General features: G+C 39.4%; 2 protein-coding genes across 9 annotated transcripts in view; both read left to right on the forward strand.

Moving 5' to 3' along the window:
* The first annotated feature begins 586 nt into the window (after nt 1-586).
* msantd1 (Myb/SANT-like DNA-binding domain containing 1) lies at nt 587-4,959 on the forward strand. 3 transcript variants are annotated; one of them, XM_053233444.1, is made up of 3 exons: nt 587-1,167; nt 1,960-2,221; nt 3,554-4,959. In XM_053233444.1, exons 1-3 carry the CDS (start codon nt 914-916, stop codon nt 3,818-3,820), a joined length of 783 nt encoding a protein of 260 aa, XP_053089419.1. In that variant the 5' UTR covers nt 587-913; the 3' UTR covers nt 3,821-4,959. The 3 variants fall into 3 exon arrangements, with proteins under 3 accessions (XP_053089419.1, XP_053089418.1, XP_053089416.1); XM_053233443.1 differs by having other exon boundaries at nt 589-1,165; nt 1,964-2,241; XM_053233441.1 differs by having other exon boundaries at nt 592-1,167; nt 1,960-2,241.
* Nucleotides 4,960-5,103: 144 nt separating this feature from the next.
* The window catches only part of rgs12a (regulator of G protein signaling 12a), a 32,828-nt gene continuing 10,024 nt past the window's right edge, over nt 5,104-27,907 (forward strand). For 3 of the 6 annotated variants that reach the window (XM_026936848.3, XM_026936845.3, XM_026936846.3), the window contains exons 1-8: nt 5,104-5,232; nt 5,670-7,542; nt 10,014-10,115; nt 23,633-23,651; nt 24,366-24,535; nt 24,680-24,772; nt 26,792-26,935; nt 27,058-27,240. In XM_026936848.3, the coding sequence (XP_026792649.3) occupies nt 5,767-7,542; nt 10,014-10,115; nt 23,633-23,651; nt 24,366-24,535; nt 24,680-24,772; nt 26,792-26,935; nt 27,058-27,240 (2,487 nt within the window). In that variant the 5' untranslated portion in view covers nt 5,104-5,232; nt 5,670-5,766. The other 3 variants (XM_034303900.2, XM_026936850.3, XM_026936849.3) reach the window with 3 other exon arrangements.

Raw genomic sequence — 27,907 nt, forward strand, 5'->3', positions numbered from 1 at the left:
TGTTAGGTGTCTCAGGACCTCATTGTCCCTGTCCAGACACTTCTATGATCCTTAGTAAATGTAATCTGAAGCAGTACAAAAGGGGGGGCTGATCCTACAAGTATGCTGGGAGGGAACACAGGGGTAAGAAGGGGAGGTGGGGTAGATATGCTCAGACAATGATCACTGTGTCCACATTCTCACAAATCCAACCAGCAAGAAATGCAAACTCATGAAAGCTAAATACAAAAAAAATATGCCTCTATTTTGCTGACACTTCATGTACATTTGCAGGCACACTGCCAAATATAGACAGTACATACGTTGAAATACAACTGCAGAGTGCAAATTCTAAGTGCATTTTGGAAGTGACAGCAGACAAGATTCGTGCTCTAACCACCATTAAAAGCTTTTAAACACATTATGGTTTGGGATTGCACAGCCCACAGCAAGGCCTGTTGTCAAGGCAACAGCTCATCTTCGGTCTACACCGCCACCATGGAGTCATATTTCAGATGTAGAGTTCCCACTTCACTGGCTTTCTGCTAAAAGCTTTTTGTTACAGAGCCGAGAGCGAGTGAGACAGAGAACGCGGGATAGAGAAAGGGGGCGGAGGTGGAGCGAGAGGAAGGGCTTGGGCTGGTTGTTGCCAGGGCAACTTGACATCACAGTGACGAACTTCCCTCTTTAAAAGCTTTTAAAGCTGATTGCTCCAGCCCTCCAGGCCCCATTCTGATGCCTCTTAACTGAGTTAGAGGGGGGAAGGGCAGAACGGGTGGCCTCTCTCACACATAATCAGAAGCCTGAGGAAAGAACAGAAAGGAAAGGGAAAAGGTGGCTTTCTAAAAGCTCGCTGCAGTGAAACAAAACCTTCCAGGATTCTGTTTGTACAAAAATCTGAAAGAGAGAGAGAGAGAGATAGGTGCTTTACAAAATGTCCGCTGAGGACTGCTTCAGTTATATAGTGCCAAATGAGAAGCACAGAAGAGCACGCAATTGGACAGATTCAGAAATGAAAGGGCTTCTGTACATCTGGGAAGAGTACGTCACTGAGCTCAAGAAGGCCAAACGCAATGCTAAGATCTACGAAATGATGGCTAAGCGACTGTATGACCTGACCGGCGAACACCGTCACAGGGAGGAGATAAAGATGAAAATCACCAACATGACATTCCAGTACAGGCAAGTGTAAGGGTAACATTTTAAAACATTTATACATGCCTTGCCATTTTAAGTCTGCATTGACTAAATTTGATTCAGTTTAAACAGGCTACTTAAAGCTACAGTAAGAGGTAAATATTCTTGGCTGCCTGAAGGACACTCTAAAACTGATTCTAGACCAAACAGATTTTTTGCTCCGTAATATTCAAGACAATCTAGACAAAACAGACAATTCGTGTTATACCATTCTCAACCTTCTAGACAAAACAGTCATTTTGTTTTAGACCATTCTTAACACTCTGGACAAAATATTTCTTTATTATACTGGTTTCAACATTCTAAACAAAAGAGACATTTTGTATGATAATATTCTACCTAGGTGAAGATAAAATGCTAGGTAGAAGCGTATACTAATGTCTCAATGCCTAAGGCAAACTTGGACAACCCGAAACCTACCTGTTACTGACGCTTTTACTAATTTAAAAACTTTTTGCTTTGTACATATATTCTTAAAAGTCTAACTTGAGCAGTGGTGGCTCAGTAGTTAAGGTTCTGTGTTACTGACCAGGAGGTTGGAGGTTCAAGGCCCAGCACTGCCAAGCTGCCACTGTTGGGCCCTTGAGCAGGGTCCTTAACCATATCTGCTCCAGGGCCACTGTATCATGGCTGACCCTGCACTCTGACATGGGATCTGTGGGGAAAAACCATATCTAATGTGTGCTGGGCTGTCATGTATATGTGACAAATAAAGGCTTCTTCTTATCAGTGTGCAATGTCACATGATTCACTACGCCACATACATCCCACTCTCATTAACAGGAAGCTGAAGCACACAGCCAGTGGTGGTGGAGGCACACCTGACTGGCCATATTACAAGTCCATTGAGAGGATTTTGTCCAAGATTCCAGAGCAGACCCATATGAGCCCACTGGACCCTCAAATCACTGGAGCATCCACTTCACAACCTGAACCCTCTGTACCCCAAGCCGGGACGCCAGTCATCGGCTTTCTACCTGAGTACACTGGATCCTCAGAGGAAAGGGAGGTCAAAGAGGAGGAGGATGACGGCACAGACGTCTCTGTGAGTTCCTTTGAGTCCAGGTAATTAGGACACTTACATGACCTGGTCTAGGTGATGGCACAAGGATGGTGTAGACAATTTGAGTCACATCCTGTTTAAGGAGATTCATTAAGTATGTCTTTTACAAGGGGCTACATCAATAATTTTTAGTTTTTGTTTGGCATACATGCTACAGTCATGATACCGTCATATGTAATTGGGTTGATATACAAACTTTGGAAAATAAGAATTAATGTTGCAGGTGAGAGCCATGTCCAAGACTACATACTATTTTATAAAAACTAGTACTAGTAGTTTTATTGTTAACATAGCATATTAAAACGCCTCTAAACTTAACAATGTGACTTTTAAATGATCAGTTTCTCTTTTGGGGGCTGATTCTGATTATATAACTATATAGTCAAATTTGATAACAGTGCAAAATCCACATTTTCCCATTTAAAGCAGAGACTTTCTCAGTAGTTATTAAGAGAAAAAAAAACTCATAAGCTCAGTAGCTGAAAAATCTCCATGGCATTGGACATATCACATGCTTACTTACCCTATGGACCTCAGTTATCTCTTGTTGCAGTTCCCATTTTTGACCACTAGTTACAAGTGGTAATTCACAGGTAGGAACAATGTAATTTTAGGCTTCGGCACATTTAAGGTACAAAGTGGTAAAAAACATGGAAGCCTCCATGTTCATCTTTTGTTATCAACAAGCTAGCCAGCAAACTGTGATGAGTGATTTATATTTTCATCCTCAAATGGTGAACTGTATAGACAGTGTTTTAGATTTAACAAGCGAATATGTCTATATGATGACTGATTTAAAGTAAATACTTGTACTGCATATATCTCATTTAAAGGTAAGAACTTCAGATGCTGTGTGCAGCCATGTTGGTTTGACGTCACTCTGTAAGCCAGGAAGGAATTTGTAGTTATTTCAAGTTGAGGGGGCGTTTTTTTTTTGGCTTCTACAGATTGGAACTTGAGAATTATGACCTCAAATTCAAATGCAGCACAACTCTCTGGAAGCTAATTGCGCAAGATGTAAGTTGAGCAAATCAATGGAAAATAGCAACTTTTTTTAAAAAAAATTGTTGGTCATTCAAAAGAGGTAAGAGTATTTCAGTATTTATGGAGCTGTGAATGAGAACTTTATGAAGATTAATATGTGTTGAACAGCTGATATAAGTGGTGGACTCTGCCACACCTGCCCCTATGGATGAGCCACCACTACATCTATTAATTCTAATCTACAGATTATTTTAATGGTTTAAAATATATGTTCAGAGGTCTTTGAAATATAGTCCTATTTAGATTATAATTGCACAGCTGTGTCTTCAGGTCTCAGCCTATGAAGAGGCAGCGATTGTCACACAGTACATCACTGCGCCGCAGGAAGTTGCGTGTGATGGAAGCGATGCTGAAAGAGCAGAGGAAGATGAGCCGTGCTGTGGAGGACACATGCCGAGAGGTACGACGTGTAATGCACCAGCAAAACTTCCTGCAGGTACAAAGCCTGCAGCTCCAGGAGCGAATGATGAACTTGCTGGAGAAGATGATCCCATCCACAACCCACCTTACAAACACACATACCTGAGTGTGACCTAGCCAGCATTTATGTGCTCCTCATAAACTGGTATTCACAGCTTCACAATGTTTTTTGTGCTTCAGCAGTGAAGCTATTGAAATACATAGTTCTGTTTAATTTGCAATTGTTTTATTTTACAGCAATTGCGGAAGGTGGACTATCACAAAGCTGCTATAGCCAGTGATCTCACATCTCACTAACTTGATGACTCAGAGTTTGGAAGTGTATTGAGTTTGCAGCTGTACAAAACTCAGAATCACAATATACGGTGTCTTACATGAAAAGAACACAACACTAATTGAAATAAACACACAGTACTTGTTTACTATTTTATCTTTGGTACTACATTGTTTAAGTATTGTTAAAGGATTTCAGATGTTTCTTTATGATGCTATACATAATGATCACATTTTGTTCTATTGTATGTGTGTATTTTTTTTTTAAAGAAAAAGCTGTGACTTTATTTTGTAACTTCTGTAAAGCCTTATATAAACTGTTCTAGTTGTCTGTCTGTGTTTGTGTTTTATCACTGAAGCCGCTGTGAAAGCAGTAACAGCCACGACCACCTGAAATGCAGCTAGGATTTACAGACCCATAATGTTGTGTATTAAACACCTGAATTAAATGTGTGATAGCTTAAACCAGTGGTTCTCACAGTGGGGTCCAGTGACCCCCAAGGGTTCACAAAGCATAGCCAGAGGGTCATTAATTCATTCATTCATTTATTATTACAGTGATGGACAGTTATTTGTCTTATATAGTTTGCCTTGTCACTTTAATTGTATGGGTTTGATCCAATCCTCAATAACTAAAAAAGGACCTATACATAATGTCGTCTTGGACCTAATGTGATTGTCCAGGAATAAAAAGCTCCATAAATAGCCAGAATATTACTGAACACATTGAAAGAATGAGCCTAATATTTGAATATCTGGATTATGTTAAATAAATTTCACATTTTAAATGGGTCCATTGGTTGCCAAAATGTTGAGAACCACTGCCTTAAACAGCTATTTCCCGTAATCAATTAATAAACATTTAGCAGACCCATGGCCAGTGCAGCTATATAACTCGGCTCATGGGTAAAGCCACGCGTTCACCAGAGCACATTGCCGGAGTTCTGTAGTGGGCGGGGCAACGCTCAGGGTTCTCCGCCCACTCGCCCACGCGCGCACGGAGCCGTTGGTACACGCCCTAAGCCTTCCACGTGATTTAAGGAACTCCAATAAGCTCCAAGTATGTGTTTAAACGTTGAATCTGATTGACGGGTCTCTCAGCGAATGAGAAGGGCTGGCTTGAGTTCGCGATCGTTACGGTGCCATAGTGATTGAATGACGCTTTGTGTTGAGTACAATAGTGAATGGCAGTGGTTGTCTGTGGAGGACAGAAGTGGAAAGGCTGAAAGTTTGAAAATACGAGCTGTTATGGTCAGGTAAGAGAGCGTACATAAGTTAGGGTTGATATAGTTGAGAAATATTTAGTAAAAACGTGTAATGTGTAATGTTTATCGTGTACGTTTTTGGACTTTGACACGTAAGGTAACCTATTTTAAACTTAAGCCCTGAAAGCGGGCTGTAAGTGTTCTGTAGTCTGGGTATAGCTTGGGATATAAAGGCTACAAACTTTTAACATTTTTTCATAGTTTCTAGAAGTAACAGCGTTTAAAATGCTAGTTGTGTTAACTTTGTTTTGGCTTCATTTTTTTCTAACGAGAATCTGGGCAGAGTGAGCTCGCGCACAGTGCCAGTGTTTTGACATGCTGCCTTAGAGTAGCTGTTTTTCTTCACACTGTTTTTCTATTTCCCTATAACACCGACTAATGTAGCTTATAAAATGTTAGTCACTGCTTCTTTTTCTCTTGTTTTACAGTACGTACAATGACTGATTGATGGCTCACTGACTTTGGCTCTGAGCAGCAGTATCACCCAAGCCTTTTGTTGTGATTGGTTGGATCTCACAGGCAGAAATGAGAGCTCTGGAGCCAGCTGGAGGTGTGAGGAGATCTCTGGACTTCTCTCCAGCCCCAACAGTTCGCAGAGTGGAGATAGAGCGTGGCAGAGCTGGATACGGATTCACCGTAGTTGGGCAGGCTCCCTGTGTCCTGAGTGGAATCATGAACGGAAGCCCAGCTCACGATGCAGGCTTGAAGCCTGGTGACTGTGTTTTGAGTGTGAATGGCACCGATGTGTCAGCAGCCTCACATGAAACCGTGGTGGAGCTCATCGGTTCATCATTACGATCGCTTAGTTTGCTTGTCTCATCAGGTGACAGACAATCAGTAAATTTTGCCTCAAGTTCCCTGGCTGTTCAGGGAAAGCAGAAAGAAACGTGGTCAAATCCAGGACAGATGGAATCTTATGAGGAAGGTATAGGTGAGTCAGTGGGCAGTTTTAATACTGTTTTGGAAATTTCAGGTCAGGCTTGTACTAACGCATCAAAAAAGCAACCTAAACAGAGACCCAGATCAGAACCAGATATGTCTTATTGGTCTTATCGGTGTCCGTCCAAACACAGCCCGCATTTACTTGATCAGGAGGAACCATCTCGTGTTGTGAGTAAAGATTCGGTTTTCTCAGACTTTCAGAGTCAGCATGATATTTTACCTGACTCCAGCGCTCTGAACGTGGGAATGGTGGTAGGATACATAAACTCCATAGAACTGGATCTAGAGATTTCCCACTCTGAAGAGGAAACCTTACAAGCCATACGGGGATGTATCACTCGAATTGCAACTGAGCAGAAAACCCATTACCTGGTGATGATGAGGGTCAAGTGTAATTGTGTGCAGCTATGTGATGATAGGGATGTGGTTTTGGCTGCGTACCCTGCCGAGAACCTGGTCTTGTGTGCAGTATGTACTGAAGATAATAGGTTTTTTGGTCTCGTCTCAAAGGAGGTGACCAAAACTGATCAAAAAAAGGCAGAGCAAAGCACTTGCATAAAGACCTTATGCCATGTATTCATCATAGACCCAGAACTCTGTGATCACGCTGAGCATAAAAGCATCTCTGATCACTTTGGTTTCTCATGCACTGCTGACCCGGACACCCAGGGTTGTCTGGAGTTTCCCCAGACACCATATTCAATGTTAAACTTTGTGTCGGTCCTCTACACTGACATGGGAGACCATATTGAGAAATTGAGACTCAAACTGGATAGTGAGGATTGTGACCAACAGACAAGCACACGAAACAGTGGCAGTGGTGACAGTGGGATTGGAAACGTGTCTCCAGAGGATCAGGAAAGTTTTGCTGACCAGTGGAGTCTTACATCTCCAAACAGTTCCCATACAGTTTGGGATAAACCATCTCCATGTATCTCCCAGCAGAGCAATGGACCATCCCTAAAGCCAGAGCGTAGGTGCCTTCTCGCAGAGCCATTCCCTGACCCTGCTACTCCACAAACAAATGCGCCTATGGGAGAAGAGATTTCAGGTTGTGTGCCTTTAAATTCTATTTCTCAGTGTAAGCAACCACAACTGCCTGAAAATAAGACCAAACGGAGAGGAAGTCAGCGCTGGCCCTCTGTTAGTATCCGGGCTCGCTGGCAGAAACCTCGGCCTTCCAGCATTGACAGCCTGGCTGACAGCGATACCAGTGGACCCAAAGCTAAAAACAGTACTTTACCACCTGCCATGGAACAAATCCCTCCACTGAGATACAAAACACCTGGTGACCTCGCATATGACCTGACTTTGAAACTGTTTAGCAGTGGATCCAAGAATAAGGATGGAGAAAACAAGGTAACAGCATTTGTAATATATATTTTTTTACATTTCATAGTGTATTCTGAACACGTAAGCCCAAAAGTATCAAGCAGACAAAGTAAGCACAAATTCTTGACACTGACCTGACATTTAAATCCCACATTGTAATTGTGTACAAATTCACTTGTAGTAAATGCTTGTACTGCACGTTAAAACCTAGCACTGAATCTTAGCTATGTCTTTGTCATGAGGCTGGCAGTCTCTTATGTAGCAGACTAATTTGCACACTAAATCATGATCTGTAGAACAGATGGTGCTACATGGTTGGGGCACAGCAGATGGAGCTGTTGTGTTGATTAGTGGAGTCCAACGTGATTATGCCAGACAGATCAGTGGGAAAGCAGTTAAGTTTGGTTTAGATTCAAGTGAGTCACCTGGCAACGGCCGGCTAATTTCTCTATACAGGGATAATAAGCATTGTGTTTAAGCTAACTAACTTCAGTCTTCAGTCTTAATTTAACACGGTTTGTGCATTAGTTTGATTACGTGCTATAAAATGTAATTGTCCACATTATACAAAACCATCCTCCCAACATTAACTGTGTTGGACCACTTTAATTTGATTTCAGCTGTAGCTCAGATAGTGACGAAAGAGGCCCACAAATGTTATAGCGCACTGGGAATTCTGCTTAATGCAGTTTTGCTGTTTTGTAATGTTTCTATAATAAGATGAAAGCGATGCTAAGATTAACTGTGGTGCCTGCATCTGTTTTGAGGGAGTCCAGTGTTCAAATGGAAAGGAAATTACAGGTCTGTGTGGTATGTGTGATATCATTGTCATTCCATTCAAACATATGTTCATCAGATAACTGTTCTTGATTATCCCACAAGGCATGAAGTCTAAAAAAATGTGAGGATAAACAATGCAGGCAGATGAATCTGTCTGATGTTTGTCCTGTGCCCAAAACAATGTTTAGCTGTTAGACCAAGCTGCACTGCTGAAATTTCTGATGGAAATTTATAACTATATGAAATACATTACATATATATATATTTATATATATAAATTAATCTATATGTACATACAATGAAAGTCAAATGTTTTTGAACACCTGGACATTCTTATCTTTTATTACAGTTAATCACGATTATTCCCACAGACCAAAACGAATTATACAGAGTGATAGTTAAATAAGCAGCATGGGATGGTCGTGCCTGCATGTGCACGGTGCTCTGTAACCGAATGGTGTCTTGTCTAGTGTGTATTCCCACCTGGTGCCTAATGTTCCCAGGAGAGGCCCCGGAGTCACCGCCACCCTAACCAGGATAAAGCGTTCAAGACATTACTCGATGAATGAATTGAATAAGGAAAACTGTATCTTATTAAAGTCCCCACTATAATTGAGTGCTTTATAAGGAAGAAGCAGGTGGAGGGTAAACCTGTTAAGCCTGTGGTTAAAAGACTCAGAGACGGTGCTAGTGTTAGCTCTAAAACATGAATATGTGGTGTAGTACATGTGCCTGGATCTAAACTGGTCAAATAAAATAGTCATTTCTAACATTTCACACTTCACTAAACATTTAATAAGAAACATTTATTGTAGACAGTATCACTATTGTCTGTACAAGCCTATTGATTTGAAAATGTTTGTACAGGTGATTGCCTCTAAAAGTACTGGGAATTTCTTAGTTATTACTCATGTACATTCTTAACTTGTTTCATGATTTCATTAAAGATGAAATGTGTGATATAAATATACAGAAGCTTAGCTTTTATCACTGAGTATTAATGGTTATATGTGTTGCATTAGGCAATAGCACTTTTGCTATGGAGTAAATGTTGGAATTGAACATAAATTTTTCTTGACTTGAAGACCATGGACATTGATTTGCTACAGTGCTTCACAAGCCTTTGTGTCATTTTCAGTTCTTGGTTTTTTCTTTTTTGTTGTTTTTTTTTTTTGCATACTTTTTGGGATGCATGCTTAATTAAATGTGAACTGAAAAGCAAATAATTTATACCTTAAAATAAATACTTTCAAAAACTTATCAGACTTGTAGCATGTAGTACATGTACTGTTATGCTCTCTCTCTTAGATTTTTCTCTTCTCAGCCTACAACCACTGGTTTTCTTGTGGTCTATTACAAGGTAGTCATACTTGATTTACAAGAAGTGTATCTAAAGGTGAACACAAAAGGCAGAATCCTTTTGTAAAAAGGGATCAGTAATTACATTTTTATAATTCTTTAAGTGTAATAAATTATTTAAGATGGGGAAACATTTGCAAAAGTGATAAAACACAAATGCCCAGAAATAGAAGATGACATTTTTTTTGTCTTCTTAGATATTTCTCAAACATGCTTACAGAATGAATACAACTAAAATAATATTTTACTTAATTGAAACTACATCTTGTTTGTGAAGTTATTATTAATAAAGCATGCTAAATAATAAATAACAAAATGAATGGAACAAAAATGTCATGTTGGTTATTTTCTCTTGTCAGGGCTACAGATTTTGGGGTCTCACAAGAGGACGCTCATCTGTTCGACAAACCTCAGCTCGCACCAAACGACTCAGTCTGGCTCGTTCACTTGATGACCTTGAGGTATGCTTTTTCTTCAAAAAGGCAGAATGTAAATGGTTCCTGCAGGCAAAGAAGTTTCTTTATTTTGCATTGTAATCTTTCTGATTTGTTTCATTGCTGTTTCATTAGGTTTTCATGTGGATCTTCAAAGCCTAAATGTGGTTTCATATTTATCACGTATATGCAGCCATCCTCATGTTTCCTTGTTCTTTTTTTGACCCTTTGCTGTTTTGTGTATGAGATCTACAATCCTAGGCACTCGAACTATAGGCCTATGGTTTTGTGCTGAAGCGATGACCACAACCAGGCCGTTCTATTATTCAGCCAACGCAGCTGAGCAAAACACTAACATTCCCATAGCGTGGGTGCACTAATGTCTGCAGCAAAACTCTTCAACAGTGATTTTTTTTTTACAGCCTACACAGAAGCTGATGTTATTAGATGAATGACTCTGCTTTACTTTCCAAGTTATCTTCAGCAGTACAGCTCAGCTTTTCTCAATATGCTTCATATCCTTGCATGATGTGAAAACATGACAGTGTGTTTTGTCTGTGGTCTTTGGATCATAGTCACAGAGTTGGAGAAGGAGTGGTTGTTTTTTGGAATGTTCCATAGATGAAGACCAAATACTGTTATATTTCACACATGGCACTCCGCACCACCATTGTGATATCACTGGGATCCTCACCCACAAAACACAAACATAATAGTTATTATTATTATTATTATTATGACAAAAGAAAGAGAAATGAGACAAGAGAGCAGATATACAAAATATGGGCTTATTAGTCTTGTGTAATAAATGAGTAAGATATTTCTCCTTACATGTACAGTGGGGTCCAAAAGTGTGAGAGCACTAGAGAAAATGCTTCTATTTTGCATTCTTTTCTAATTTAACACAACAATTTTCATTACAAATTATATTACTGACAACAACTTGAGTGAAAAGTAGAATCTTTGAAATATTTACATGAACTTCAGAGTTTCTTAGTATTTGGTATGTCCCCTTTTTTGCTTTAATGACAGTGTGCACTCGAGTAGGCATGGTCTTCACAAGTTTGTATAAAACCTTCTGATCCATTTTAGATCAAATCTATCAGAGTGTTGTCTGAACACATGCTTCAATAGAAGAGATTAGGCATGAGGAAAATCTGAACTTTTGTACAAAGCAGTTAACATGGTCAGTATCACTTTTTTTTTTACATTTAAATAGGGACCTAGAAATAGTGCAGAATCTTGAATGTTAAATATTCAAGATATTCAACATTTATTTTCTTTGTCTTACATATTTAAAAATTCTCAAACCTTCTATTTATTATTTCCAATTTTAAATAAAAAAATCCCAGACTTTCCCAAGTGGTCCCCACTGTATGCATTAAAAGATTTGAGTTTTTGTTGGAGGTTCATAGAGTTATAGATGTGTGTAAGTATGTGTGTACTGGCTTTCAGACCTTAATAAATCAAGCTCTTTTGGTCCAGGACATCTGAGTAGGCTTACATACAGTTTGGTACCCAAGTTCTCTACAAAAGTGGAACGCTCCTTCAAACCTTGATTTGCTATATTAATTCTTTCTAGGTCATACTCCTGTGTATTTTTCTGAGCCGATTTCATGAAATGGCCAAATGCTTGAGGTTTAAAGTGGAAAAGCTTTTGTCATTTCTCCAAGTGTGAAATCTGAGAGCAGTAAGAGTTTTCCTGGAATGGGAGACGGCTGTTTCATGGACCTAATGCCCTTCTGGTGGTCAGGCGAGCTGGAAAGTGTGGTTATGAGAACATCATACTGGTGTTCACCAGGAGAAAAGCAGCTTCAGGAGAGAAAGAAAGACAGAGACAAAGAAACAGACTAAAAGAGAACTGCCCAAACAGGGATGGAAAAAGTGTCATGTAAGCATGGTATTTGTTGGATTGCCAGATAAGATCGAATTCAATGACTGTCCAACTTATTTCACCAGTTTACACAGCAATTTCATGCTAAACTAAAGTGGCCAAAACGATGACTTAAATAAGGTTAATAATCACATTTAGCCACTTCTTGATTGCAGTACGTGTTTTACTAGAACAGAAACCTGATAATACTTTATGTTTACAGAAACAATTCCATCATTTAATATTTATCCTTAGCTTACTTCACTTACTTCCTGGGTCCAAGCACAAAGTGGAAGCCCTGTTGGAATTGCGATTGGGTTCAAAGACTGTAAGGTGTAGAAACTCGAAATTTGACAAGATCTTGCAGACTCCTCTCTGTTACTCAACAAAATAAGGGGACCCACACTGATCTGATGGTGGAGTTAAAGCGTACACTGATTAACATTGTCCTATATGTTGAGAACCGTGAGTTGTACAGATAGAATTCTTTTTCCTCTGGGAAGACTGACTGAATGAACATTTGCTGACCAAGAACCTTGATCTGGTCTGGAAAGGACAATTCCTAGAAATTAGTACACTGTGCTTAACTATGTGTTTCCAGGGTGTCCTGCTGTTGTTTTGTTTTAGATATCACACATGACACTGACTGCTTCTCATGCTCTTGAATATCTGGAGTCATCATATCTCTGCAACATAGAATAGAACACACCCTGGATAATCAAGCATGGGAGGGTTTGACCAGTACTGACTTCTACTCGTGTGTTATTACAAGGAACACTTTCCTTCAGAGATGTCTGGAAGTGGCTTGTTGTCTTCTGCTGTTGTGTTCTGAGCAAATATTTGGTGACTTGCCACATGTAGGTACATAGTAAAGAAGTACTACAAAGCTGATAGGGCATTTCACATACATGAGCAAGAGGATAAAACATGACAGATCAAGCGTGTTTGTGAGTATAATGCCGAAGTCATTTCTCCAGTTTCCTCCTAAATCAACGTGACATACACTTTTGCACTGACCTGAGGGAGAGAGGCTTTTCTTACAGTGGGAGGAGAAAGTACTCTGAAGTAGAGCGAGTGACTGAAAAGAATGAAAAGAGGGAGCATGGAAAGAGGGAGGGAGCATTAGGGAGAGCGAAAGAGTAAGAGAGAGGGAGAGTTGCAAGAGTTTTAGATGCAGGGAAAACCACTTCAACTTCATTCTCCGAGCATGTAGCCGAATGGACATGTTTATTTATGCTGGGTGTCTGAAGAAGCACTGAGGACACACACACACACACACACACACACACACACATGGAGCCACCTTTAACTCTGCATGCTCCAACAGTAAGTGCCATTTCTTTCTCTGCTGTCTTAGTGCATCTGTTTTGTCTGAAATGTTCTCTTCTGGCATCATTATCTCCTTTTAAAGTCTCAGTACTGTGTTTTGAAAAACTTTTGCTGCCTTGCTTTGGAATGTTAGTGTATTAAGACATTTAGTAAACTGTGTTTACTTGATATGACTCTAAACCCACTGAAATGTTACATTTGTACTGCTGAGCTGTTTTACTAGATGGAAGCTGCTCTGTAATGAGATGGTGGAGTAACCCACAACTATGGGCAGAATTTACATTTTCCATCAGCCTCACTGTCTACAACAAATGTAAACGGGCAGTCATTTGTGTTTCGACTAAGGTGTCTGATTAGTCATCAGTCTGCTCTCACATACAATGAACCAAAGAAAAGTTTAAGGACCTTCAGTGTCTTCTCTCCCTAGACCTGTTTCTGACAGAGGTTTGGATTGACAGTGAATGTTTTCCATACTTAAAATACACACTATCTAGTACAGAAGAGTAGCAGTTGCCTGCTGGATGATTGGACTTCCTGGTGTATTCCACTTGGCTCTGAGCTGGTAACCCTAAACCACGACGTTGTGTGAGGAGTGACTAGGTATCAGCGAAAATACCTCGATGAGGCCCAGCTGTTATTTTGATAGGAAGCTCAGGATTAAAAAAGTGAGATTTAAGAAGAGTGAGAGTATAAGTTTGTGTGTGTTTGAATGAAAACCTAAAAGTCATCACCTTCATTTCACAAGCACGTCAAGTCTTCATGGGTTATTTTCATATATAACCAGTATGGTCATTCCGACAGTGTGACCATTTCCATTGACACCATATATATAACATCGTCAGGTGTATAATTTAAGCACATATTATATGCATGATAATATATAGTGGGGTCCAAAAGTCTGATAACACGGTCAATATCACAAATATGCTTACATTTAAATAGGGACCTAGTAATAGTGCAGAATCTTGAATGTTAAATATTTGCTTTCTTTGTTTTACATATTTAAAAATTCTCAAACCTTCTGTTTATTTCCTTATTTAAATAGAAACTAAAATCCCAGATTTTCATTGTCGTCTCAGACTTTTGGATCGCACTGTAAACAGATTAATAACTCACACAAATACGCACAAATATGTATAATAAGAGGAATGTCTATTTTTTGTTCTTCCCTTCTGTCCATATTCCATCGTTTTACCAAAAACCTTTCACCTCTTAAGTTTTCTTAAACCTTCCAGGACAGTAAAGAATCACAATTCATAATACTGTAATGAAAAACCCAAAATTAGCTCCATTTAATATCAGCAGTTGCATGCACAGCATTGTAGTGCAAAGAGAGTCTGGTTTTCGTTTCATGAGGTATCCGGAGTTTATTTATTGCGTTTCTGTAATTCTTCACTAGTTAAAGAGGAAATTTCTAAGACAACAATGGCAATTTCCTCTCTATATGTAAGTGTGATAGCTGGCTTATGTGCTGCTATCGCTTTGTAAGTATTTGTTTTTTCTTTGAACTGCAGCAACCGGGGAATGGGAAGCTATTAGCGACGGTTTTTTCCCAGAAGACCTACTTATTGCCTTCCTTCTGTAGTCAGAGCAGCCATGACGGACTAGCAGTATTTATAGTAACCCCTCTAAAAAGATGCTTCAGTTAATGTTTAGAAGAGTTTACAAGTGTTGAAGTAGTTGTATTATTCTAAAATCCCAGCACAGCTTGTTATTTTTACACATACACTACACTGAAACATTGAAACCAGTTGGTTTAGTGCTCATGCGTCGTCAAAGGGAGTTATTTTTGTCAGGAAAGGGTTCTGCCATGTGTAATTATGAGCATCAGGTTTCAGTTAGAAAGACCACTGGTTCAGTACAAAGCTGGAGAAAAAACTTTTGAAAGTGTGGTTGGGTGGGGTCATGGCTGAAGCTCAGATGATGACTGATGCACTGCCTGCAGGGGAAACGAGAGCTGCTCTCATCCCTATACTGTGCATGATCCCTAAATACAAATGCACTGCTTTTAAAATATTTACAGGAGGTAGAAGCCATGGGTTTGAAACCCCTATAAACATGGGAGTGTTTTGACAAGGGCCAAATTGTGATGGCTAGAAAACTGGATCAGAGCATCTCCAAAACGGCAGGTCTCGTGGGGTGTTCCCGATATGCCGTGGTTAGTATCTACCAAAAGTGGTCCAAGGAAGGACACCCAGTGACCCGGCAACAGGGTCATGGGTGCCCAAAGTCCTTTTCTGCTAATTACTCTCCTTTTAGCACTGTGAGCTTTGCCTTTTATAAAGTTTTGTGGCCGTCACCAAATGCAAATCAGCTGTGCCATGCACATGCCTGTTAATGCCGGCTTGGCATTCATCAATATACACATGCGAGTACGAAGAAAATCAGCATTTGTTAATCCAGCGGAAATCTTTAGTTCTCTTTGGTTTACATAAACGTTTACACACGACTCCACTTAAAGATTGATAAATGAGGCGTATTGTTAGTAAGGTGGCTATGTTATCTTCCACTGTATTTGCAGATGTCTCACAAAAATTCCTGCAATCCCATCAAAGTCACAGCAGATTTTTCACTTAAAATGTATGTCTTGCTAATACCCACACACCAAATTTCTAAAGCAAATAAACAGCTAGTATAAGTAATTTTACTCTTGGAAGATTCTTTAGTAATAAAAATAAAACACCATGAGATGTGCTGTTATAGGAAAATAATCCATTCTGGGGTGTTGTGCGATGCGAAGCGTCCACCCTGAAGTGGATTATAACCGCATGTGCTGAAGTGGTATATTCCTCTTATAGTATAGCAATTTCAGACTTCTTCCATAAATGTTAAATAAACATCTCCTAACAGAAAGCTTCACAATATCAACGATTATACATTTTTCTTTATTAAATAACAACAATGATAAAGTATTAGAATGAGTGCATTAACATAAACCTGATGTTTAAGTTACAGCTGGAACTACTGTCAGAGCTGCTGTCATAGAAAATGAATCCACATCTTCAGATTTGAGATTTCAATAGCGCTGTAGTAGAAGTATGATTAATAACTGTATCTGTCATTGGTAACAGATTAACCTGAAACAGGCAGGAAACAGACCTTTCAAAACCTGATCATGTTGATAATGGTGTATATCTGACTTGAATTTGGGGTAGATGTGAAAAATATCATTAGTGACAGAGACTAAACATTATTTATTAATGTGCCAGTAAGATTAATCTTCCCATAAGATTGAGGTGAATTTCATCTTAAAAGCAGGGTAATTTCCTAAATCTAAATTGACAGCCCTAATCTCGAACTAGCACAGTTTCACCATGATGAAGTGCACTGTCAGTGCTGAAACAAAGCCAGAGTCATATTATCAAGCCTCATCTTGTTATGTGACTCCAGTTTACAAACTTCTATTTAAAACTCAGTGTCAGTTCAGTCTCAGGCTCAATGATCCCTGCAGCCTTTCTCTAGAAGCTTGTGGTGTTCGTTCTAACTACAGATAATTCTCTCATTTACCTGGAGGTTATTGTTTATCAGATGATCTGTTATTTTGCTTGCATGTTCTGTTTTATGATAGAGAAAACAACCTCTAGGTAAACGATGTGATGATTCTTTTGTGATTCAAACTAGCCATTTCGCTGGAAGGTAACTGTATCTGCTGAGGTCAGCTCCCCTCCCCAATCACATAGGCGTAACTTTGTTTTGGAAAGTGGTGAGTACAGGGATGATTTTTTTTTTTTTTCTCTCTTCAGCAGCTTCTATTTTAACCATCGTTTAAATGCTTCCATCAATTATGGGATGATAGATGCTTTGGAAGTTCTTAAAATTTTAGCTACTATGGTTTACATCACCTAAATACTGTCTTTATGGGAGACTGCTGAAAAAAAAAGAAGAAGAAAAAAGTAAACCAAAGAGTACAATCCCACAGGCTAATTAAATTGCCCATTATGAGGACAGCAACAGCTGGTCTAAAGCCTAACTTTAATTTTGCATATGCTGCAATTTTATGTAGTTTTCTACAAATAAATAATATGATCATATCGCTATCTGTGAAGAAAGTGCCATGTTAAAGCAATTTTGATGCAAGAGTTTTACCATAAAATGACATTTTCTTCCACCACTCTGATAAACTAACACTGTGAACAAAGCTCAAGTGATTTCATTGGATCGTGTGTTTTGGATAAGTTTCTGCATACTATTAAATTTACAAAACTGGAGATCGTCCCCAATGTCCCCAGCATAAGTTACATCTATGCTCAATCATAATATCTTCTACTTTCCTCTATTTATCTTCTGCATATACAAAGAAATCTTGCACTTGTTGCTGCATTCTAAAACTGTGAAAGAGGCCAAGGTTGTATGATTTGCTAAAGTCATACCACTGTATCAGGAGAGACTCTCTGTGTCATTTCTCTCTCTTATCGGTCTCTCCCTTCCCTCTCCAGCAAGTCCAGAGGAAGTCTCCTCTGAGGTCTCTGATGGTATTTTCAGGCAGTTTGTTGTCTGCTAGAGATAAGAAGGAGAGATTTGTTTTACTCCCTTGAAAATGACTGACTGTCGTTTTTCTTCAACCACTTGCTGCTTCTTTGACTCGCCAAAAGAAGTTCAAGGTTTATTGGATGACACCAGACGCAAACATTCATACACATACAATAGCACACCCAAATTCATGTATATGACGGAGGAGTTTGCTTATGTGGACTTCTTTCGGTTAATGAATGAGGTGAGTGCAAGTGTTTTTCCCACAGCTGGAACCACTCCGAAAATGAGAGGAAACCAGCAGTGTAAATTCACGGCCCAGTTTACCATATACAAAACATGCACACGTGCAGTTAGAGCTGTTAGAGAGAATTAGCAGCAAAAAAAAAATAAAAAAAAACATGGGCATGTATGATTGCACGTACACAAACAAATATCCACATATGCGTAATTTTCAAAGTTGTCCTAATGTAGCGAGGACATGCTGCTATAGCAACAGGAGAAAACACATTTCCCACCATGAAATCTACAAATACAGCTGGGTCTAAATTTGGATTTTTGTCTAAAGAAGAGAAAACACACTAAAAACAATCTTTCTCTCCTGGATCAGCTTGGGAATGGCCCACCCAAAGGGAACCACACTAACACAAATACAAAGAAACTAAATTTAACCTACATCATGCACAATTACGCACACCTCCAAGTAAGACCAGTGTGTAGCTGAGTTGGAATAGGCTGTCTGAGCAGGAACTGGTTTGGCATTTCTCTTGCTCAGTGTGATACAATCTAAAACCCTGGAAATGTCTAACATCACAGTCTAACTATGACTAGAGAGAATCCTTTCTGTGCTCTATGGTGATGTCATATTTTTGGGGGCTGAGTAAACTTGTTTAGACATGGCTTATCATGTCTGTGTGTGTTTGCTATCCCATCTTGGGCAGGGAATTTTAAGGTGTGCTGAATCAGGCACATGTGTATACATAATCTCTCTGACAAATCTTAACAAATCATGACTGACTTCAAGAAAAGTTTTAAAAAGCGATTTTTTTCCTTCCGAAAAGCACGCCGCTGCGTAGTGGTAAGCTTGCTTCAGTATTTCACACTTTTATCCGTGGCTTGAGTTTGTTAGATCAGCTGTTTTGCTCATTAGACGTCTCACTCCTTCTCTCCCACACGGAGCAGCTGTGGTGGGGAGCTTTGCTTCGGCTCAGCAGGATTTCAACAAAAGAAGTATTTCGTGCTTCACTCTGCTTCTACTGCTGGGTTCTTGGAAGTTGTCTCCTCACCTTACGCACTGTTTTCTCGTGGCTATAGCTCCCTGCGCTCCATCCAGCTTAAACATGCTAAGACATGCCAAGAAATTTTGTTTAGATCTGGTGCTTGTCTCTTGTAATGTCGTTTTAAGTTTAGACAGTACAAATAGCGTTCTACGTTTTGTATGGGCCTTTTTGTCTTTTGTTGACAACAACTGTCAGAATGATTACTGCTGGATCTTATTACCGAAGTGTCAGAAAGGTTTATGTTTTTGTGTTACATTTTGAGACATTTTGATTGTAAAGCATTGACAACTAGCTACAGAATTGACAATATGTTCCTGAGCTCAAACATATTCAACCATATCCATTGAAAATAATGGGTTGTCACCTGCTATTGTTTAAAAAAAAATAATTAAAAATCCACATATCCAGTGTAGGTAATGCCACACATTTAGCCTAGGTGTGGTGCAATCTGTTTGCAGAATGTTGCTAAAGGTGTGAGTAATCATTGGAAAGGGAAATGGCTCTGACAGGTGTGTGTATGTGTATGTGTGTGTGGACATCACCAAAAAGGAATGAGATGGCTTGAGGCTCCACATGGGAAGCAGTGATATGTTAGTAAGAAGAAAGTATGTAGGTCTCAGTGTAAATGTGACATTCATACGTGGATGGGAAGGAAAAAGCAGCTTTGGGCTGACTTGGGTACAAAGGAGTAGACAAGCTTTCATGTGGGTTTTATGGGACAGGAGGAACAACAGAATCATTCTGTCTGAAAGCTTTTGTTGTGGCAATTCTCAGTCAACCAATTCAAATTATGCTTCTTTTAAGTTTGACAATAATGACGATCCAAAGCCAGATATACCCCATATTTGTCTTTTGATTTTTGATTTTTTTTTTTTTTTTTTGCTCCTCCTGACTGAGTCAGAGTTGTTGGTTATTCCTCGTGGGTTGTCTGTAACATGTCTGCTCATACATCTCCAACTGAATATGGGCCGACTTTTAAACCCTGCCCCTGAGTGTGGTAACCGTCTTCTGCTCCTGCAAAAACCCTTTTCCTGTGTAATAACATACTTCCTAGTGGTACTCCAGGATATATTTAACCTGCAAAGACTGAAATGTGCATCATTAGTGGCTGCAATGTCTGTGGTCTAAAATGACTTGTTACCATGAGATTCTTCCATTTGAGGATTCTTGGGTGGTGGCACCAGTTGCTGAACTACTTCTTCTGCAAGCGATGGCCATGTCCAAGCTGACCGTTTTCCTCCAGCATGCTGCCTCTTTCCCTGCCTCTGTTTCCCATTACCAGCCTCCTGTCTCGCTCCCTCCCTCCAAATGAACCGCAAAAGAGGCCACTTTAGACCTGAGTATGGTTCCCTATGGAACTAGAGTGGCTTGGCCAGCACTATAACAGTTGTTTGACTAGCAAGCTTAGGCTTTTGAAAGAGAAGCAGTTGCTTGCTGTATCTCCTTGCACTTAAGATGAAGACATTTGATAAAACTTTCCACATACCTGAAGCATGAATCTTTTTTTTTTTGATTAAATTTACCTGGGCTGTACTTCCCAAGTGTCCAGACTTCCTCAAAGATGACACCTCAGTTTGTTGCTTTGTAACTTTGTATGGACATGTTTTGAGTAGAGCAAGGGTATTGGCGAAGCCTGCGTCCTAAAGCTTGTTCATGCTTTTTATGTCGCCTCATGAAACGTTGTGGGTTTTGGAGTCTGTCTCCCTCTCTGCTCTGTAGGATTTGCTCAAAAGCATTCTTGGACTAAGCTGTGTTGAAAACAGACATTGTACAAGAGGCTGTAAATTTCTTTACATCTGGAGTTACAGCCTTTTTTCTTCTTGAATTATTGTTAATAACTAGAGCTCCAGACAGAATTTTAATGATGGTGGTTTTCTTGACCAGACTCGCTCTGTTAATAAAATGTCAATAACTCCCAGAAGTGTAGACACTTTTGAAATCAGTGAAATCATTTACATACATGCTAATAATTTTAATTATAACTGATATTGTCAGTTATCAGATTAATCAAGTTATCATGCAAACAGTGATATCCTAAATCGCATTAAGGCCATTTTCAGGTTTTAGCACAATAATCAGATTATTCTACATTTATATGTTAACTTTTGTCTCTAGCTGCACATCTGCACATACAACCAGAGAGAGAGAAAAGGTCCATCGTTGGATCAAAATAGAGATAGCTCAAAGAAGGCCAGCATCACATGCAATTTGTAACCATAAAAACTGCCAAAAATATTTTACAGTACAGCCAAGTTGTTAAGTCGTCCACAGTCAGTTCTCAGTTTTGTTTCCAACTAACCAATAAGAAAAGCATAACTTGATGCATTAAAATATGTATTGTGTACATAAATGAAACAACAAGAGTTTGTCTTTTTACAAGCTTAATTAATCTAAAGGTTTTGCTGGTTGTGGTTGATTCTACTAAAAGAGATCTGATATTGACATACTCGTGTAGTAAGTCAACAATCATGCAAACATCTTAATTAAATTATTTACAAAATGTAATGTTCTTTTTGCAGTCTGGTGATGTCTTTGGGATAAAATATAATTTTACTGCATCTCATTAATAAATGCAATAAAAATAAATAAATAAATCTATTTTTACCCAAACTTTACAGCTCTTGTTTATATATAAACTTAAGTGAAAAGTCTCACATATATATAACATGCAATAAGAGGAGGAAGGTCAGTGTTATGGAATCTTCATTATCACTAACAGGCGGCACCGTGGCGTAGTGGGTAGTATTGTTGCCTCACAGCTCTAGCGTCCTTGAGGTTGGGTCACTGTCTGTGTGGAGTTTTGCATGTTGCATGTGGGTGCTAGGTGTGAATAAGCATGTGAATGTGTGTGTGCGCATGGAGCCCTGCAATGGACTGGAACCCCATCCAGAGTATCCCGTATCCCTGCCTCATTCCCAGTGTTCCTGTTATAGGCTCCAGATCCACTGAGACGCTGACCAGGATAAAGTGATTACTAGAGATGAATGAATGAATTTTCTCTAGCAAGTGATGTTAGTTTCAGGTGCGGTTAGGCATAAAACAGCACTTTTCCCTGTATACTTCTTTTAAACTCTTTATTTTACTATTGTGAATCTTAATGAGACCATATTATTATGAATTTAAAGAACATTTACCAGTTTCTGTTCTGGTGATTATGGCCATCAGTTGTTTCTGTTTTTGAGATGTGTTGACACTGAGAACCGTCACACAAGTTTTCATTTCTTTTCCTTTCCTGTTGGCATCCGTGTCAGCTTATATGTATATAAAACACAGCTGTTGTTGTTGGTCATTATTAAATTGTCCTTTAGACTAGAGAAAAGGAATGCACTTAATTAGGCAAGGTATGCATTTTGTCACCTGAATGGCTGTGATGTGATGCCAATTCTCCAGTTAAATCTTTCATTACCATATGAAAACCCCCACAATATCTTAAGTATGCTTAATGTTCTCAGTGATCTCAGCTTTGCAAAAGGCACCCAACTGGGATAGGAATGTAGCCTTCAGACTGGTGATGAGCTGATGTTGACACGCTAACAAACAGTGGGAAGGAAAGTCTGAGGACTGGGACTTGAGTTACGGGACTTGTGAAAATGTGTGTTTGCCTTATAAACAGGTTATTTCAAAACACACTTCCAGACAACAGACACACATACACCTACACAGAACAACATACTGCAGTATCAGCAGTTTGCTAAGCTTGCTAAACATGTCTGTCAGGTTGTCATTTAACCCTCGCTGCTCTTTAGTTTCTGAATTTCTTCTAGCCCTTCATCCCTGCTACATTTATGTTCTCTGTCTTTGAAGATTTTAAGCCATGCCTCACCACTTCACTTCCTCCCACTGAATAAACAGTGAGTGTGTGTGCTGTCTCTCCCATTTGTGTGGTAACACCCATAAACACACACACACACACACACACACACACACACACACACACACACACACACACACACATCTATTTGCTATGGGTCTAGCAAGAGGTCATACAGCCTTATTTAGGACAATCACTACATAATTTAGACATGAATATTTATTTCACCCTGCTTCTCTCTCTCTCTCTCTCTCTCTCTCTCTCACACACACACACACACACACACACACACACACTATCCCCTGATCCTGTACACACACCCATTGTTACTAATGTGCCACTAAAATGAGACATTTTATTGCTTTGAAGTGCTTGAGTAAATCCCTTTGTTTAAAATATAGACATTGGTTGTGTGTGTGTGTGCGTGTGTGTGTGTGTTTGCTTGCCTGGCCTGGGTCAGGTCATTTGGTGCTGCGTGTGTATGCATGGGTGGGTGGTACCCAGACCAGAGGTGTGAACAGCTGTGTGTATAGCCACCCATCCAGAGCTTCTCTAACAGGCCTGTGTGTGAATGTCTTTATAGAACACAGCTCACACACACATTCACACACATTCAGTCAGGATGAGGAAGGTTGCTGAGATATCAGGAGGAAGTCACTCCAGTGCTGCGCTTTCCAGTCTCTCCTCTCTTTCTTCTTCTCACCCGGAGCTTTCTTCTCCTCTTTCCTCCGAGACTTACGATGACTGTTTCTCATTCATGTCTTTCTTTGTTTTCTTTCAGACAGCGGCATCAGATAGTGGTGAGTGTATTCTTTTTTATATATATCTCACACAATTGTGTACTACTGTAAAGATTTTCATAACCTAACAGCTTTGCTATTTTTCAACATTTCAACATGTTATAGTTTACAAAGCATGTATAGTTTACAAAGTTTGTAGTGGTGTTTGCACCATAATATTCTCTCTTTAACAGATACACTGTATATTTTTATTGAAGTTACTAATGGACAAATGTAAAGGCTTTTAAGCAAAAGGCTAAAATGTTAAGAACTCAGTGGATGAGAAATGTGGTTGAGTGTGTCAGAGGTCATAACAATGCCAGTTCAGAAAAGCTCTGCCTGGGCTTGTCTACACATTAGTATTTACTAGAAGGAAAAACGAATGATATGAGTGATACACATTCCAAGCATATGTGAATAAAACAGAGGAGAAGTGGGCAGATTTGTGTAATTATACATGAGTACATTCATGAGCACGTTATTAGTAATGTTACATCCTGTTGTAATTATATTGTTGAAATATACCAACTTATAACCAACTTTAACTTATATAAAGAAAAGGCACTGAGTAATATTTTAGAGTAGCTTTAGTTTCCCCAACTGGATGGTCTGAGCGAGTGTTTACTGTTTATCAATCCATTATGGACCAAAAGCACATGTAGTTAAGTAAAGCTTTATTATTACCTGCTTCTTCTATGTACACAGTCTCTGATTGTTTCTCTCTGCTGTGCGTAGAGCGAGGTGGAATGGAGCGGCATGGCTTTGGAAGCATTCATAGTTTGGAAAGTAACAGCAGCCTGCCCAGTGTCACCAACCATCACACTCTCTCAGAACGCCGTGTAGCAGCATGGGCCGTCTCCTTTGAGCGTTTGCTCCAGGATCCTGTTGGTGTGCGCTACTTCTCTGTAAGTAGCACCAGGCATGAACTAGCCAACATCAGAAAGCTTATCTTCTGTCTCTCTTTTTCTTTACAGAAGATACTTAGCTGTGTGTTGTGGAAATGCTGTTGTCTGGTCGTATCTTTAATTTGTCTTTCTTTACTGCTGCAGGAGTTTCTGAAAAAGGAGTTTAGTGAAGAAAATATTTTATTCTGGCAGGCCTGTGAATTCTTCAGCCAGGTTCCTGAACATGACAAGAAACAGGTAAGTTACATGTCAGCAGTTAAGGAACGACAGCTCATTTCAGCTCGCTTTCTCTCTTCATTAAAAACCGGCGAGGCATGACAGGATTTTCCACTTTAAAAAGTAGTTTATTTCCAGTGAAGTAGGTGATCTTGAGAGCAGGCCTCAGAGTCGCAGTTGTCGATTAGACCCTGGCCAAAGTCATTTTGAGGGGTAGAAGCTAAAAGGAAAATAAAGACACCCACACAACACCACACCCACCCCACCCACAGACACACACAGTCTTTCTACCCTGATGTTATCACACTGCCATTCATAAACTTTTCAAAGTGTATTGAGTGCTTAATGAAGGAACAGATTTAACGTTTATGTGAGTGATAGTTTTATGCAAATGTTTGGGCACCCCTGGCCAAGTCACCTATTTTGTTGATTTTTTAAATTAAAAAAGTAAAAACACAACCTCTGCAGCAAACTATTTAAAAGATAATATTGTCTGCTCATGCACAGTTACATTATATTTGATGAACTTAAAATTAGAAAAAAAATTGTAATTTTGGCATGTGCAAAAGTTTGGATAGCCTTCCTGTTTTAAAGGTTCAGAACTCAATTGATTCATTTGTTAGGAATAACAATTCCAGAGCATAATAAATTCTCTGACTCTGCAAACACTCAACAGTCTTGGGCTCCTTTAAGCAGCTGACTGAGGATGAGAAAACAAAGCTAACTGATGCCTACAAAGAAGAGGAAGGTTATAAAAAGACATCAAAGCACTTCCAGCTTACAATTTCCACTTGTCTGAAATGTCTTTAAGAAATGGCAGTTAAGGGAAACTGTGGAGATCATGGCAAGATCTAGACCATTCTTTCAGATAGAGCTGCACCCATATGACACTAAGGACCTGCAGGAAGCTTTAGCTGACGCAGGAGTGGTGGTGCACTGTTCCAGTGTGCAGCATTGCTTGCACGAACATGATCTGCATGGAGGAGTTATCAGAAGGAAATCTTACCTGTGACCTCACCACAAAAGTGGGCATGGGATGTATGCAAAACAATATCTAGATAAGCCAGAGGCATTATCTAGATGGCCACAATCACCAAAAGTATGTTTGGAGAAAAAAAGGAGTTTTTTGTTGGAAAGAACACCTTGCCAGTTGTTAAGCATGGGGGTGGATGTTATGCTTTGGGGTTGTGTGGCAGTTACTCACACATGAAACTTTGCACGGGTAGATGGAAGAATGGATTCAAGTCTGGAAGCAAATGTGATATAGCCCGTCAAGAAACTGAAGCTGAAAAGAAATTGGCTTCTCCAACAATGCAGTGATCCAAAACATACCCCAAAATCCACTGTGAACTTCTTGAAGAAATGCAGCCTCGAGCTTTTGGAATGGGCTTCACAGTCTACTGACTTGAACGTATGACATTGAAAATATGTAGGTAAATCTTAAACATGGTGTGCATGGAAGACGACCCAAGAATGTCTCAGAACTAGAGACATTTTGCAAGGAATAGTGAGTGGGCTAAATTTCATTTAACAAGAAATGAAATACTCCTAGCTGGTTACAAAAAGAGTTTGCAAGCTGTGATATCAGCCAAATGGGGTGTTACTCAGTACTGACTTATAGGATGTCCAAACTTTTGTACATTCCACAATTACTATTTTTTGTCCTATTTTTGAGTTTATCAAATAAAAAGTAATTGTATTAACATTTGTAGAAAATGGTTTTTTTTTTATATTTTTCATAATTTTTAAAAATATTTTGTATATGTAAATATGTAATTTGGCCAGCGGTGCCCAAGCTTTACACTGTACAGTGTGTCAATGTTCAATCCAGTCACATTTGAGCAGATTCTTCAGGAAGGATCTTCAGTATTCGTTGAACATCTATAAAACATTACAAAGGAGAAACACTATCTTTTGTTGTTTAAAATTAATGGAATATGTAAATAATATCTTATGTAATAATAATATAAGTGTCTGTGTCTCCACAACTTAATTTTTCATATTTTGATCTCCATGGTACTGATTCGTTCTTGTCACCAGCTTTCCCAGAAGGCCAGAGAAATCTACAATAGCTTCCTCTCCAGTAAGGCCACTACTCCAGTGAACATTGACAGCCAGGCACAACTTGCAGATGATGTCCTCACGGCACCAAGGCCTGATATGTTCAAGCAGCCACAGCTACAGGTGAGCTTTTATATGTACATGCACACACATGCCAATACAGAGCTAAAATCTCATTATCAGACTGGAAATTTAACTTCTTTATGAAATCCCACCCTCTCTCCTCCTTCTCTCTTTCTCTGTAGATCTTTAACCTGATGAAGTTTGACAGTTATGCTCGGTTTCTGAAATCCTCACTGTATCAGGAGTGTATGTTGGCTGAAGTGGAGGGTCGACCTCTCCCTGACCCTTACCATGTGCCCTGTAGCCCCGCCCCTTCTAAGCACAGCGTTATCTCAGAGCGCTCCAATTTCTCCACACCAAAAAAGGTAATGGCAATCTTTCCATGGACTTGATGTTGCATTTCAGTTCTTATTTGACTCATGGCATGGACTATATACTGTTTAATATGTGGTACACAATTTAATAATTGTTTGTTGTTGCTTAAAGCTGAAGGATGTAAGATTTTGGGAATGCTATGGTAAGCTGTATGTGGAAGAACATTTTCCACCGTGCTTTGTGCTGTGTCCTTTTCCACAATGCGGATTAATCTGATGGCTGCAAGTAGTAGACATTCAATTAGATTTCAGGGCTATGTCCCATGCTGCATTTGATGCATGCTATAAATACGATGGCTAAATAGCCAACAGCATAGGTGTACTAGCATACTATTTAGAAGGGTACAATGTGGTTTGGGAGCCGTCCCAAGTATTTGTGACTCTGAAGATATAATTACCTGCTGTTATCAACATCTCCTTGGGTTTACAGAAGTGTTTTAGGAATAAAATCGTCATAGTTTTTATTGCTCGATTAACTATTTATTGCACTATCTGAAACAGTTTAGTGGATAAATAGACACAGATTTGTCAAAATTACAAACACCAAGAGCGAACAGATGTATCAATCTCCTAGTTTTGCACGTAACTCATTAAAAATACCCTTTAGCCACTAACCAACTAGCTACAACAGCTTATATATTGGATGGTGCCCCATGAA

This window comes from Pangasianodon hypophthalmus, chromosome 4, assembly GCF_027358585.1.
Source record: "Pangasianodon hypophthalmus isolate fPanHyp1 chromosome 4, fPanHyp1.pri, whole genome shotgun sequence".
Taxonomy (NCBI): Eukaryota; Metazoa; Chordata; class Actinopteri; order Siluriformes; family Pangasiidae; genus Pangasianodon; species Pangasianodon hypophthalmus.

Excerpts from the sequence above, each read along its gene's own strand:
- msantd1 (XM_053233441.1), top strand. The coding sequence starts at position 914 with ATGTCCGCTGAGGACTGCTTCAGTTATATAGTGCCAAATGAGAAGCAC. Across the intron at positions 1,168-1,959 it reads ACATTCCAGTACAGGCAAGT|GAAGCTGAAGCACACAGCCA; the intron begins GTAAGGGTAACA and ends TCTCATTAACAG. Across the intron at positions 2,242-3,553 it reads GTGAGTTCCTTTGAGTCCAG|GTCTCAGCCTATGAAGAGGC; the intron begins GTAATTAGGACA and ends CTGTGTCTTCAG.